The 13928-nt window shown below is 41.9% G+C and overlaps 1 protein-coding gene across 3 annotated transcripts in view; it reads right to left on the reverse strand.

Annotated features, from left to right (window-relative positions):
* Window positions 1–13928, reverse strand: part of FRMD3 (FERM domain containing 3) — a 379109-nt gene that overhangs the window by 101946 nt on the left and 263235 nt on the right. For all 3 annotated transcript variants that reach the window (XM_061200526.1, XM_061200527.1, XM_061200525.1), the window contains one exon: window positions 4813–4891. In XM_061200526.1, coding sequence (XP_061056509.1) covers window positions 4813–4891 — 79 coding nt within the window. The remainder of the gene's footprint in view (window positions 1–4812; window positions 4892–13928) is intronic.

Genomic DNA, 13928 nt, shown 5'->3' on the forward strand with positions numbered 1-13928 from the left:
AGTCCCACACAAGGACAACCACAGCCACTGTCACCACCACCAGCACCTCAGGTACAGGCTGCCCGAGCTCTCTGTGGAATGAGGAGTCAGGAATCGGACTCAGTCTACAGAGACTAGCCCCAGGGGCAGACAGACTCATGTTCATCAATCTCAAAAAGACTTGGTTAGGAGGCCAGAAAGCCAACCTATTCACAGCACGAACGGTCATCTGTTTAGTGTCCTCTCCGCTTCTCCAGGGATGGCAAACAGATGGCCTCAGGGCCAGACAAACCTGATACTGAGTGAAACAGGCTGGGGCTCGGGGCTCGGGAAGCAGAACAGAGGGTGCTGGCTCTCGCGAAGGGGTCAGCCGCTGTGCAGCTCCAGCATCACGGTGACAGGTTTAGAAGTGAAATCCTTTGAATTTTAAATGTTGCAGCAAACTCTATTTTTGAAAACACTGGAGTGCCAAACGAAAAATACGCATGGGCCTGATTCAGCTGGGGATGGCGGGGGGGCGGTGCCAGTTTACCACCCCTGGCTCAGGCTCATCTTGTCACTGCCCCCTCTGTTCCTCTACGCTGATCACGCCCTCTTCAGATCTCCTCCTATGTCTCAGCCGGATTGATTCTTTCATTGAAGGCTCAGGCCTGGGGTCTATTGTTTCTGACTAACTTTATAGGTGTGTGCAGATTCTTTCTGTTTATTTTGGAGTTTAAGTCACAGAGACCAACCTTTTTTTCTTCTTTCCAGGTTCTTGAGGCCAGGTGGGGAGTACCACCCAATCGGTCCCAGTCACTACCTCCAGGGCTCAAATAAGCTGATCTTTACTCAGCCTGTGAGCAGCCTCATGCACAACCCCGCTCAGAGCACGTGATTGAGGTACTCAGATCACTCAGGTGCTGGCAGCCCCCCCACCCCCACCTCCCCGAGTGCTGGAGCTCGCCATCCCCGGACACACAGATAGATTGAAGGGTTCAGTGGCTCCCTGGTGCTTCCACTTGATGAATCTTTATCTCACACCGGCTTTATGCCATGACAGTGCTAGGCACTGGGGACACGATGGAGGTTCAAATGACACTCTCTGTCCCCAGTTTTGTATGGAATTGTGTGCAGGACATAAAGGTAGTCCCTAATAAATTTCTTATCTGGAGTTAGTGTACATTTTGTCAAGGGAACAACTGGCCATCAAGGACCCAGAGTATCTCCCTAAACTGGTCCCTCTCACACTTTGGTGAGCTCGTGAATTACCCAGAGATGCTGTTAGAATGTGGATTCTGGTTCAGTAGGTCTGGGTGGGGCCCAAGAGTCCATATTTCTAATAAGCTCCCCAGTGATGCTGAGCTGCAGGCCCATGGACCACACTTGAGTAATAAGGCTCTAAACCAGAGGTTCTCAGAGGGACTGCATGTTAGAATCACCTGGGGGAGCTTTTAAACAATACCAACGTGTACCCTACCCTAGACCCAATTAAATCAGAATCTAGGTCCTCACAAAAATGTGTATATGAATGCTCATAGCAGCATTCTTCATAATAGCTAAACCAAATGCCCATCAACTGATGAAAGGATAAAGGAAAGTGGTATATCCATACAATGGAATATTATTCAGCCATAAAAGGAATGAAGTACCTACTGATGCATGCTACAACATGGAAGAACCTTGAAAAGATTAAGCTAAGTGAAAAGTCAGATATAAAAGGCCACATATTATATGATTCCATTTGTATAAAATTTCAGAATAGACAAACCTACAGAGACAAAAGCATAGCTTAGTAGCTGCCAGGGGCTGGGGGGAGTGGGGAATGGGGAAAGACTGCTGGAATACTAGGTTTCCTACTGCAGTGATAAGAATGTTCTAGAAGGAGATCACAGTGATGGTGGCACAACTTTATGAACATACTAAACACACTGAATTGTACACTCTAATATCTGCCTAAAGAAACTAATACTTTTGAAAATCCAATTGCCTTAGAGTAATGGTTCTTAAAATTTGACATGCTTTAAAATTACCTGGAGGGCTTGTGAAAATACAGATTGTAGGGCCCCAACCCAGGTCTGGGTCAGGGGCCAAGTTCCCAAGTGATGCTGTTGCTGCTAATCCAGGGACGTGACTTTGAGGACCATGGCCCTAGATCATTCACAATGCCAAGGTCACACAAATACTTGAGATGATGAAACCTTTCCTTTCTTAAAGAATGTAAACTACCTGGCTAAATGCCATCAAGTTTCTTTTCCACGTGCTGCACGTATGCATTGAACAAAAAGCATTCCTTTCCATGTTTTGGTGAGTTTAGTAGTGGAAAATAGTTTCAAATAAATATTTACTGATGAATGAGACGTTTGGGTTCTGATCCCATAACTCAGAAATTGAGTTTGACAAAAGCTTCCTGAGAAAAGAAAATCCGCTTTCACAACAGCTGAGTTTGGGTCCTTGCTCATATTAGTGAACTCTAGAGATAATCATGGATTATTATGGATTCCACATAATCCACTGAGCCTTACAAGTGGCTTCAGGTTCAGATACTCATTTTTTAATATAATAGCCACCAAAATAACAATAATAATAATGCATTTTCCTTTGGTCTCACCCCTCCCTGCATGAAAGAATTAAGCAACAAAAACACAAGAGGATCTGGGGCATACATTATTATGCCACCATTAATGATATGCTTCTCTATCTAACATGAATTTAAAGGTGGTTCTTACTAAAAAATTTAAAACCAACATGCTTTTATTACATTCAATTGTATATAGCATTTACAAATGCCTCAGAAATCTAAAGGATTGTAAGGTGACTGTGTAAATGGAGAGATAAAAGAAGGATTAAAAAAATTATTTCAAATATCCTTTTTGGTGAGTATTTTTGTTGTTTTGCTCTTTTAAAACTGCTTTTTTCTCAGTGTTTCTTTACCCCTAAGCCTGGTCATGAATGTGATCTTAGCTTCTCATTTATTAAATTCTTAAATTTTAGATTAATCTTATGATAAATTAACTTATCAAACAATAAAAACTAAATTCTTTCAAGATAAGGTTTAAATCATAAGTACCTCAGTCATTCCACAGTTTGTAGATTCCTTTTGAATTCTAAGGTCTGTGTTGACTCAGAAAAGCCCATTTCTACCTGTATCGTCTAAATTTCCTTTGGAGACATAAAAATGTTCGCAATGTCGCACAATTCATACCTCAGTTATTCAGACAAATTCAGGGAAGTGCTAGCAAATTCAATTGAGAGGGATTTAACTAAAACTTTGTACCCTTTTACTTTCAAATGGGACTTTTCTCAACATCACCAACCAAAGACCCATCCTCAATTTATATTGTGACACATATTCAATTTTTATCCTCTGGACAAGATTTTAAAGAAAACAAGTGACCAAAGTGAGCCATTTTGGCCCCTGATGAAATAATGCCTGGCATTAGTATTTGATTTGATCTTCCTAATTACACTGTTAGCACCCAGAGGGTAGGACAAATATCTTTATTTATTTAGGTGGCTTATATAGCCCTTGCAGACAGCAGGAACTGAGGAAGTACTTAACAAATAAATGAATAAATTTTTCAAGCCAAAAGCAGGCCAAAGCCACATACCATTTGATTCCATTTATACGAAATGTCCAAAACAGGTAAATCCATAGAGACAGAAAGCAGATGAGTGGTTTCCAGGGTCTGGGGGATGGGAGAGTGGGTAGTGACTGCTAATGGGTACAGGCTTTCTTTTTGGGGTGATAAGAAATGTTCTGGAACTAGATAATGGTGATGGTTGCCTTACACTGTGAATGTACTTCATGCTACTGAATTGTACACTTTGAAATGGTGAAAAAAATTTATGTTACGTGAATTTTACCTTAATTTAAAAAAAAAAAAAAAGCAGGCCAGATTGCAAAATACCAACCACTACTTACAATGTCCATCATCTCCTTTCCCACGCTTACCCTGCCCCGCCCCCAAGCACAAACCTCCACCAATGGCTGTGCACAAATTACTAACAGAGAATGGTTCCCTTCCAACATCACCTTGTGTCACTATGGTGGAGCTTTACCAGACCCTCGTAGATAATGAGAGAGCACAATACCCTAGAACCCAGCACGTGACTCTGCACATGATGATCGATGTCAACTGCCTTTGCTTCTCTGCTGCATTCGGACCCACGCAGATTATTCTGAGAGATGACTAGACACAATGGCTTTTTTCGGTCACCAGATCAGAGCCTCATTAAGAGCTAAGCACACATGGGCTCTTCTCCATCCACCGAGTTGGCCCTCTCGGGACCCTGCTCAGTGGCATTGGCCAAGGCTGTTCACGGAAGCCAAACCCCCAGAAGGTGGACTATTTGCCAGGTGGCCCTGGCCTGAGAACCAGAAAATGCAGAGTTGGGCTGAGAAGAGTCTACAAGGAGAGGGAAGCCGGCTCCGTGGTCGGTCATTTAGCAAGCGGAATGTGGGATGACAAAACAGTTCATCATTCTGTCAAGGGATCTTTTCCCTTCAGAAAAGCTTAGATCCAAAAGACAGGTCCCAGGGGCTGCACTAGCTATGAATTTGCCCATATCCTAAGCGCAGTCGTCTTCTATTTATTTTTAGCATCCCACTGTCAGGTGCTTTCAGAGAGCACCTCCTCCTTAAACCCACTGCTTTTTTGTGCAGTTAATTACACTCCCAATGACAACGGTTTGAAAAGTCCCAAGACAATTAAATGTAAGAGAAACATTCCAAGCCAAATGCTGAGCTGAGCGCCTGCTTGCTGGAGACACTCCGCTCTAGACAAGAGTAAAACTCAGAGGCCCTGGCTGGTTCAAGGGGCACGTTAAACATACAAACAAACAAAAAAATACCTGGTGAGCTCTTCTTTAATCTTCAAGGGTTCGTGTGGGTAGAATTTCACTCTAAAGCACATGGTGTATGGTGGATGAGCTGAAACGTCATAAAGAAAAAGCATGAGAAAAGCAGCAAAAGACCATGGACTCAAACACACACAGGAGAGTCAGCCGTGAAGCCTTCCAGCCTAGCCTGGGGGGAGGGGCAGGGGGATTTTCTGAAAGAACAGATATTATGCCCCAAAAAACGAAGCAACAGTGACAACAAAACTCAATGGAAATGCTTGACAAGACACCTAAAGCAAACTCAGGATACAGGCAACCTAGTCAGTCAGCACAGCTTTCCATGTCATGGCTCTTTCCTTCTCTCCAGGTCACAGATTCAAATAACATTTTCTCTTCCATTCTTCCCATTCTCTTCTGACAGATAAATTGTTCGTAAGTACCACTCAGGTTTTTGGCCTAGTGAAATATTTTTTTGGCCTGTGAGGTGGAAAAGTGTCACTGCACATGACTAGTTTTCCCAAAGTGATGGCGCCGTTGACCTAAAATCAGGATTTTAAAAATGGAGTTGCCATGCACAGATCCTACTTCGTATAATTTTAGGATTATTTTAGTGTTATCTATCAATGAGGCAGTTGCTTGCATGAAAAGAAACACTTTTATAACTTCCTGCTTTGTCTAAATCAGGATAGCACTATGCAGGCTGAAATTCTGGTTGAGGTTCATTGATTCTGGAATGTTCTAATTGCATTAAATCATCCAGAACTCAATAGCCAGTCAAGGGGATTCTATAGGATTTCTTTTAATTCTAAGACCACTGTTGACTTGCAATATTAACCTAATAAATGCACACGACTGCAGTAAGATGCATTCAGATTTCAGTTAGTATATAAAACGAGCATCTTAAAATCAAAGAAATACAATGGTTAGTATTATTATTTCTATGGATCTGACATACCCACTCATTATTTGTCTCTGTGTCAGTATGGCTGCTTGGGATCAGCTCTGAGACTACATCCAAATGTGAATATGAAACAGCACCCTATACTGTCTCAAATCTTCTTTCATAATCAGCAGGGGTTAAATCACCAGCCAATTCTACAACATCTGGGGCTATTCTGTATGTAGACAAATTCTTTACGTAGAAAGAACTATCGGCATCAGAAATGAATGTATAATGAGGATAATTTAATATGGAAAACAATTATTGTAAATAGTTTGAAAGAAAGTATCCAAATCCCAGAAAAACATAGCAGCATCTTGCTGGATATTTCAGCCGAGAAAAACTGATTAAAAGTACACATACACACACACACACACACACAGATGTCAGAACCCTCCACTCAATGCTCCACTTCCCCACCAGAAACTAGCAAATTTCTTAACTGAGTTGGGCGCTCCTAACCTGACCCTGTGTTCCCTAGATTTAAGAAAGGGAACATTGTTCTGGAGCACTAGGAGAAAATGGACACCTCTTATACAGCAAAGAAACAATGAAGAAAAATACAAATGATTCTTAAATCATTCATCTTTCACGATATCCAGAAACTCAATTTTGATTCAAAATATTTTATCTTTATACATTCCCCAGATTTCTTTCAACTTGTTTAAATCATCATCTCAAAAGAATGAAAACTAATAGTTTTTTTTTTATTATAAAACCTCTGGAGTGTCCTTAATAGAAACGTTGAGACAGGTTTTATAAGAGCAACAGAGTAAAAAAAAAGAAAATAGCATAAAAGAGAAAGACGTTTTCTCCTTTCTTTCTTTCTTTCTTTCTTCTTTCTTTTATTAAAGTCCTCAAAATTAAGACATGTTTAAGCACAACCAATGAAGCTAGATAGACAGATGATAGATAGATGATAGATAGGTAGATAGATGGATATTGATAGACAGACAGATGCATGAGCCGTCCCCTCTCACCTTCCTTCACTTTGTCTCTATTCCTGCCCCTTCTGTCCCTCAGGTCCCCACCCCACCCAAAACTCTCCAACCACTGTCAACAACCACTTCATCTCTATGCTTCCCCACTTTTGCCATCCTCACACAAACTATATGCCAACATGATTACATACGTAAATCTTAAAATATAATTTATTCTCACAAAACAAGATCATACTATATATTGAATATGTTTCTCTTGCTTTTCTCATTTAACTCTCTAGCCTGCCCATCCATCTAGGCCAGTAGATACAGATCTAACTCACTGTCTATAATAACTGCATAACAGTTCATATGATACATTAGAATTTACTCAACTATTCTTTTTTAATCATCATTCAGGTTGCTCCCACATTACAATACAAGCAATTTTATAATGTATATAATATATATATTATATATAATAATAATGTATATTATATATATCATTAAATGCATGTATTTTTATTCCATGTATCATTAACTATTTCATATATTATTAAATATATATATTTTAATAGAGACTCCCAATATTTGAATTTTGGGGAATAAAATCAGCTGACAGAAGGCAAACAGAGGAAAGGAGGATCACAGAAGGCAGACCCAAACGAGAGCTGTCATTTTCTCTTCTACCTGGTCAGCATATCTGCTTGCCATGCCCTAGGCTGGCTTCAATAGGAATCTGGGCTCATCGGATAGGATACAAATTAGGACTTGCATTCCTCCTAAGGGATCAAGCAGTGAGGCTCAGAGGCGGCTCCCCAGGTGGCCACCTTTGAATACCCTGACTGTAGGAAGTCCTATCACCCAGCCATCCTTGTTCCAAGACCTGAGGCTCCAGAATGATCTAATGCTTCTCCCACATGGAGAGCCCTTCCACCATTTGAAGACAGAGCTTACGGTTCTTCTGAGTCTTCTGTAAAATAAACATCCCCAGTTCTTTTAGCTGTTCCTCATATGAAACAGTTTTGAGTGCCCTCACCCTGGGTGTACTCTTCCCTCCTCTGTGTTTCCTCAAGCACAGGGCTCCAGGGGTTGCCAGAGCTGCTCAGGTGAGGGGACCATCACCGGCCTCGCTTTGGACATAATTGTTGCTCACCCTCCACAGCCTCATCTCAATGTTGACTTGCTCTGAACCTACAAAAGACCAACAGCTGGAATTCTTTTCAATTATGCTGTTGCTAAGCCACACAGAAAAAAGTCACTAAGCATCTTGCCATTTGCTAGGATGTGATCATGGAAGAAACTAATACAAGGTACTAGTGATATGCTCACCACTAGACCCCTTATCAGAGAAGGGATGCGAGCAGGTAGCAGAAAAATCAGGAGGCGGCACTTTTCAAGTCTGAAATTTTCTACCCATTTTCTTCCACCATCATATATACCCCTACTGTTGTCTCATATTGATCCAGCATCACTGACACTAAGGAATGCTTCTTCACAGGGTTGGAAGAGGCTGAAAAGATAAATAATTTCCCCCCAAAATGTTGATCTAGTTATAGATGACAAGATTTATGAGGGAATGGGCCTATATGTCTTGTTCAGCTTTCTATCCCCAGAGCTAATTATTGATAAAAGATCGACTCTCTGCCTGTCTGGCTGAATGAATGAATGATGATGCCCAACCTCTGAGGCAGATGTCAAGGCGAACAGCCAGGCGTTGCCATCACATTCATCCCATCAAAATACTAGTCTAGAAGGTCTACCGTCTGAATCACTATAGCAATTTCTAGGATTTATATTTTGAAAATCTCAGGTCCTACAATTCAGCCTCTGCCCTTCAACATCTGGAACAAATTCAGGGACTCTGGAGTTGGTTCGAATAGCTACGTCTAGTGGAAGGATTAATTAATTCAATCAACAAAAATTTTGAGTACCTACTAGGTATCAGGCCCAGGTTTAGATATAAATACAAGCAATTCTGTCTTCACGGAGGACACATTCTAGTGGGGTAAACGGGTATAAAATCAAAATAAATAAGCAAAATATATAGGATATTGAAGGTCATAAATGCTATGGAGGAGAATAAAGGATTTCAGGGGTGAGGGAAGACCACCCCCACCCATTCCCTTTTTCTCATCTCCACGCAATCAAATCCACAAATGTAAGTGCAATTCTCTTTACTACCTTCTAGAAAACTAAACAAGGGGAGAAATACAACTATTTAAAAATTTTAATCATTAAACAACCCCCCCATGTGTGTTGGCAGTGGTTTGGGGTCAAAACACCAGCCGTGTAAATGCTGGAAAAGGAGCTTTCCCAGGCTCCAGGTGATAGCCGGCATGTGCTTCCCGGTATGAGTCTAAGGTCGAAATCCCCTTTTGGAGACGAGCCTACCCTTTCTCCTAGCAGCTCAGTGTCTCTGCCATTCCAGCTTCCATGTTTTTTATTCTTAAGCTACAGGGAAAGAGGAAGGAAGCAAAGGATGCCTCTTACCTGTGCCAAACATTTGGCGCAGAATCAGAGTTGGAAATGTCTGATGAAGGAGCTATCTGCAGAGCAGGAAACACCTGGCATGGATGTAGCACGCAGGCAATAAAGCCCACACTCTGCTCAGGGCCCTTCCCCGACAGTGTCATCATGAAGAGCCACTATGTGGCTTTACTAGATTGGGCAGCATGGTCACCCCATGGGGGGCAACACCATAGTTCATTTCTCCTGTAGTACTAAGGCTTTGGCATCAGTGATAGAAGCACAGGGGGTGGTGGGAACCCCAAATCCCCCAGGGTATGAGTGCCCAAACTTCAAAAGGGACTTCAGACAGTAACCTTGAGCAAGACACTTCACTTCTCTGTTTCCTGCTTTGGAAGAGGGAACAGCACCGGGGTTCACGTCGACCTCCCCAGAGGTGTTCGGACAGATCCAGTGGGCTCTTGGTACATGCACATGGCACAATATCCCGACAAACAAAAGCTCACATTTAGGTAAACACTCCTACTAGAAGAAGAGAAGGAAAGGGGAGGTTGGAAATGGGAGGGAAGAGATGGAGAAGACTGAATTGTACTTAAGTCAACAGCTGAAAAGCATTTACTCAGCCATGTAAGTGCTAACAATGAGAACACCGCCGAGGAGCAGAGAAGGGAAAAAATGCAAAAATCCACTTTAAAATGCCAGGAGCATGTATTTGCACTGAAAACGGCAGGGGTCCTCTCTCACAGTCCTCTGTCACCTGCCAGACGAGGGCTGGGGAGGCCAAGTGTCACCACAGGGCAGCTTAGGGGTCCCTTTTTGCATCAGCAGATCTCAGGGTATTATCATTTGGGTGGTTTGTTAACATTGAGAACACGGGGAGAGGAATAGCCATTTATAAAGCAGAGACAGACTTTCTCATCTCCACTTTGAAACCTTGCCCAGAAATGGGGATGGGGATAGGAAACGATTAGGTGAGCAGGCTCCCTGGTGAAAATGAAAAAAATGACTTTCTATTTTTAACCAAAAACCATCCTCAAACGTTTGTAAAAACAAATTGCATTTTTTTGTTTGTTTTTTTTTTCTAGTGAAACATCCCTTAGCAGCTTTCCTTAAAATGCAGTGGTCTTCCTCCAATCACCGTAAAGAACAATAGAAAAACAAAAAACATAACTTTGGGAATATACACATAAACTCACGATCTTTCTCATACACATTCTGGTTGACAGCTATGAAAAACTTTCACAAACTCCTTCAAACAGTAGTTAAGGCATAGAGCCCGTGGCTCTGGCAGGCAGATGTTAGGGCAATACCCACACCTGGAATATGTCTCTCTTACGACTCCCTCCTCTGGGACTCTATTGGGAAAAAAAAAAAATGTGACCAATTGTCAGACTCTTTCAGACTCTGGAGAACTATTTCAGAGGGTTTGGTTGCAGAAAGGACCCCTAACACCCCACAAATAAGAGGCTTACATTCCAAAGGACTCCAACTAGGCGTCAGGGGTTCCTGGCCTGTTCAGAACAACTGACACTTTTTTTTCCCAACCAAATGAACACTGTCCCTCCCAGCTCCTTCCAGGGCTTTTAGAATGAGAGCTGAGGACCACACCCCACCTCTCCGTTCGGCAGCAGCACTCACAGGGATGCTGATGAGCGGCGCTCCGTGATGAAACAGCTCAGGAGCACACACTCTTTCTGCGCATGTGCAAAACGACACAGCGCCAAAAGGGCAAAGCATTACTCACTCACTCATTTACCGAGCTATAACTCTTGGGATATGATCAAATAAGCCAGCCACAGAGAACTGCTCTCTTAACGACTGCTCTCTTCTAGTTGAAAGTGATTATTATCATTCAGCAACAATTGTTAACTATCATCATCAACAGCAGGGATAATCCCTCCATCCCTCTTTTACTGAAATGACAAGCAGCAGCCTCCAAGATGTTACTGGTACCGCATCTCCTCTACTTCTAAAGCAGGGATTTTTAAAAAAATTTATTTAATTCATCCTCCTCCTGTTATAGCTCTCTCTTATGCCTTAATCATACACACAGGCATGCCCACATACACACACACGTGCATAGAATGAAGTCACACTCTAAGAACTCTGTTAGAGGATACTGGAGTGCTGAGAAGCTGTCTCACAAATACTTGTTCTTGGAATTCTCCGACTGCCTATGCTACTCAAGAGAAGCTCCAACAGGGACTTTGATATCCAACACGTTTAATCTCAAGTTCACCATTTGGACAAATGGCTACAGACAAACTTAAAACTCTCAGCTTACATTTCTTCATCTGTAAGATGGGGATAATAATGCAACCAGCCACCTAAAGTAGGGATCTGCAAAATTTCTCTATAAGGGGTTAGACAGTAAATATTTTTCACTTTGCAGGCCTCAAGGTCGCTATCTCAACTACTCCCCTCAGTTGCTGTAGCATGAAAGCAACCTCAGACAAGATGTAAACAAATGGCATGATGTGTTCCAATAAAACACGGAAATCTGAATTTCATGTACCCCTCATATGGCACAAAATATCATCTTTTCTTTTTTTCTTCCAACCATTTAAAAATATGGAACCTATTCCCAGCCTGTGGCCATACAAAACCAGAGAGCAGGTTGGGTCTGACCCAGGGGCCCTGTTACAGAGACCACTATGAGAATGGCACGAGTTAATAATGTTGAGCACTCGGCAGGCTGCCTGAGACCTTCACACTAAACCCATAGGAGTTATTACTACTCTAGAGGTTGAAGAAGAAACCAACGTGGATGAGGTAGAGCCCTTCAACTTGACCTAAGTCCTATATCTTGGTTCAAAGGGTGAGAGGGGGACTGTCATTTTTCAGGAAGGAGTGGGGATGGAATACACATGAAATAGGTGCACATATGAAGAGATATTTGGCAGTTCTGCTTCTAAAGAAGAGCTTTGCTGCCTGGGACTAGGGTGCAGTGACCTGAGAATTTCAGCCAAAAAAAAGTTAGCAAAAGTACATGAAACTTAAGGCAAGAGATCCAGGTGCCTGCTTGCTACAGATGTTGTGTAACTAACTGGCCCCTCAGGAGTTATGCTGGTTGGCATAAATCAACTAGTAATAATAATTATAACAGCCAAATGCAATTACTTATGTAACTTAGTACTGAGATATTTTTACTACAAAACTGCATCTAAAAATGAAGCATTATAAAGTATTTCCAATCAAAGGGAAACGGATATGAATAGAGCTTTCCTAACCTGGTTGACCCGCATTTGAACCACCTCTAGTACTGACATACCAAGCATGGAATCTCTTGGCCCATCATGGTTATCATTCAGACTTTTATGCTGCCAACACACTTGTAGTTTTGAATCATGTGGCCCGTTATGAAACAACATGGGCACTCTTGAAGGAAGAAGGAAGCCCTGAAAGTATCTCCCCGGTGACATAAGGGCTTCTGCTGGAGGATGCTCCTTTTCCTCTGCTTTTTCCACCACTCCTGCCACATTCCCTCCTTCCCACAAGGAGTGCTGGGTCCTCCCTGAAGCCCACCATTGTACCCAATCAAAATGACATCAGTGTCACCACCAACCACACCATAAGGATAAGGTTAAAAATTAGAAATCTGTGGCTTATTAAATGTACACATCACTTAGAATTGCACATTATAAAATTAAGGGTTTTTGTCATTACTTTTGTTATCATTATTTCTATCCATGTTGGAAAATTAAATCTGTGGCTTATTAAATGTACACATCACTTAGAATTGCACATTATAAAATTAAGGGTTTTTGTCATTACTTTTGTTATCATTATTTCTATCCATGTTGGAAAATAAAGAAAGAGCACAATGTGGAAATTATTTATAGGCCCAAACTGCACGGACTTTTTGAAAGAAGGATCAAAAATGGAAATTTTGGATGAAATAGTTGAACCTGGGAGAAAAAGAAAAAGTTGGCCAACCCTACTGAGCTGTGACTAGAATAAAAGAAACCTGCTCCCAAAGCTGGAAAGAAGCATTGGAAAGAAGAAAACTGGAAAGAGCAAAACCAGCCAAGACTAATCCACAGCGACTGGGAACTTAGTGTCACGTACTTGATTATGCAATGCGTTTTGTTCAGATGTGTGTGTTTTGCTTTGTTTTAAAGAACACAGCAGTTTAAATTCTTCTGCCTGCTCCCTAAAAGAAGTATTTTGATTCTAGTCAACAAGCATTTATTATGAACTGATCACATGCCTAGCCTTGTAGTAAGCCATGGACCAAGTAAAGAAATCTTCCAAACTAAATACTGGGGAACTGATTAGATGAGCATGTATATACACATGAGGGCAATGGGACAGGCTGCCCCAACAGGTCTAGAGATGGGGTTACTGAGACTATGGGTGTTTGGAGAAGTAAAATGTATGAAGCTTTACTGTCAGAAGCATATGGTCAAGTTCAGCAAAGAAGAACACATACACAAAGGAGGAAAAATGAGCCACAAAACAAAAGCATGAAGGTCACCCAAAGAGTAAATAAGAATGCTGAAGGGTGTGGGAAATCTAAATTGGGGTGCTCGGTGCAGTGAGCTGGGTAGTGTCCCCCCACATTTCATATCCACCTGAAATCTCCGAATGTGACACTATTTGGAAACAGGGTCTTTGAAGATGTAATTAATTAAGATGAGGTCATACTGCATTAGGGTGAGCCCTAAATCCAATGACTGATACCTTTATAAGAGAAAGGAGAGGGAAACTTGGACACAGACACAGAGAAACACAGGGAGAAGGCAATGTGAAGGTGGAGGCAGACACGGGGGTGATGCAGCTACAAGCTGAGGAAGGAA

The sequence above is a fragment of the Eubalaena glacialis genome, chromosome 9 (genome assembly GCF_028564815.1).
Source record: "Eubalaena glacialis isolate mEubGla1 chromosome 9, mEubGla1.1.hap2.+ XY, whole genome shotgun sequence".
Classification (NCBI taxonomy): Eukaryota; Metazoa; Chordata; class Mammalia; order Artiodactyla; family Balaenidae; genus Eubalaena; species Eubalaena glacialis.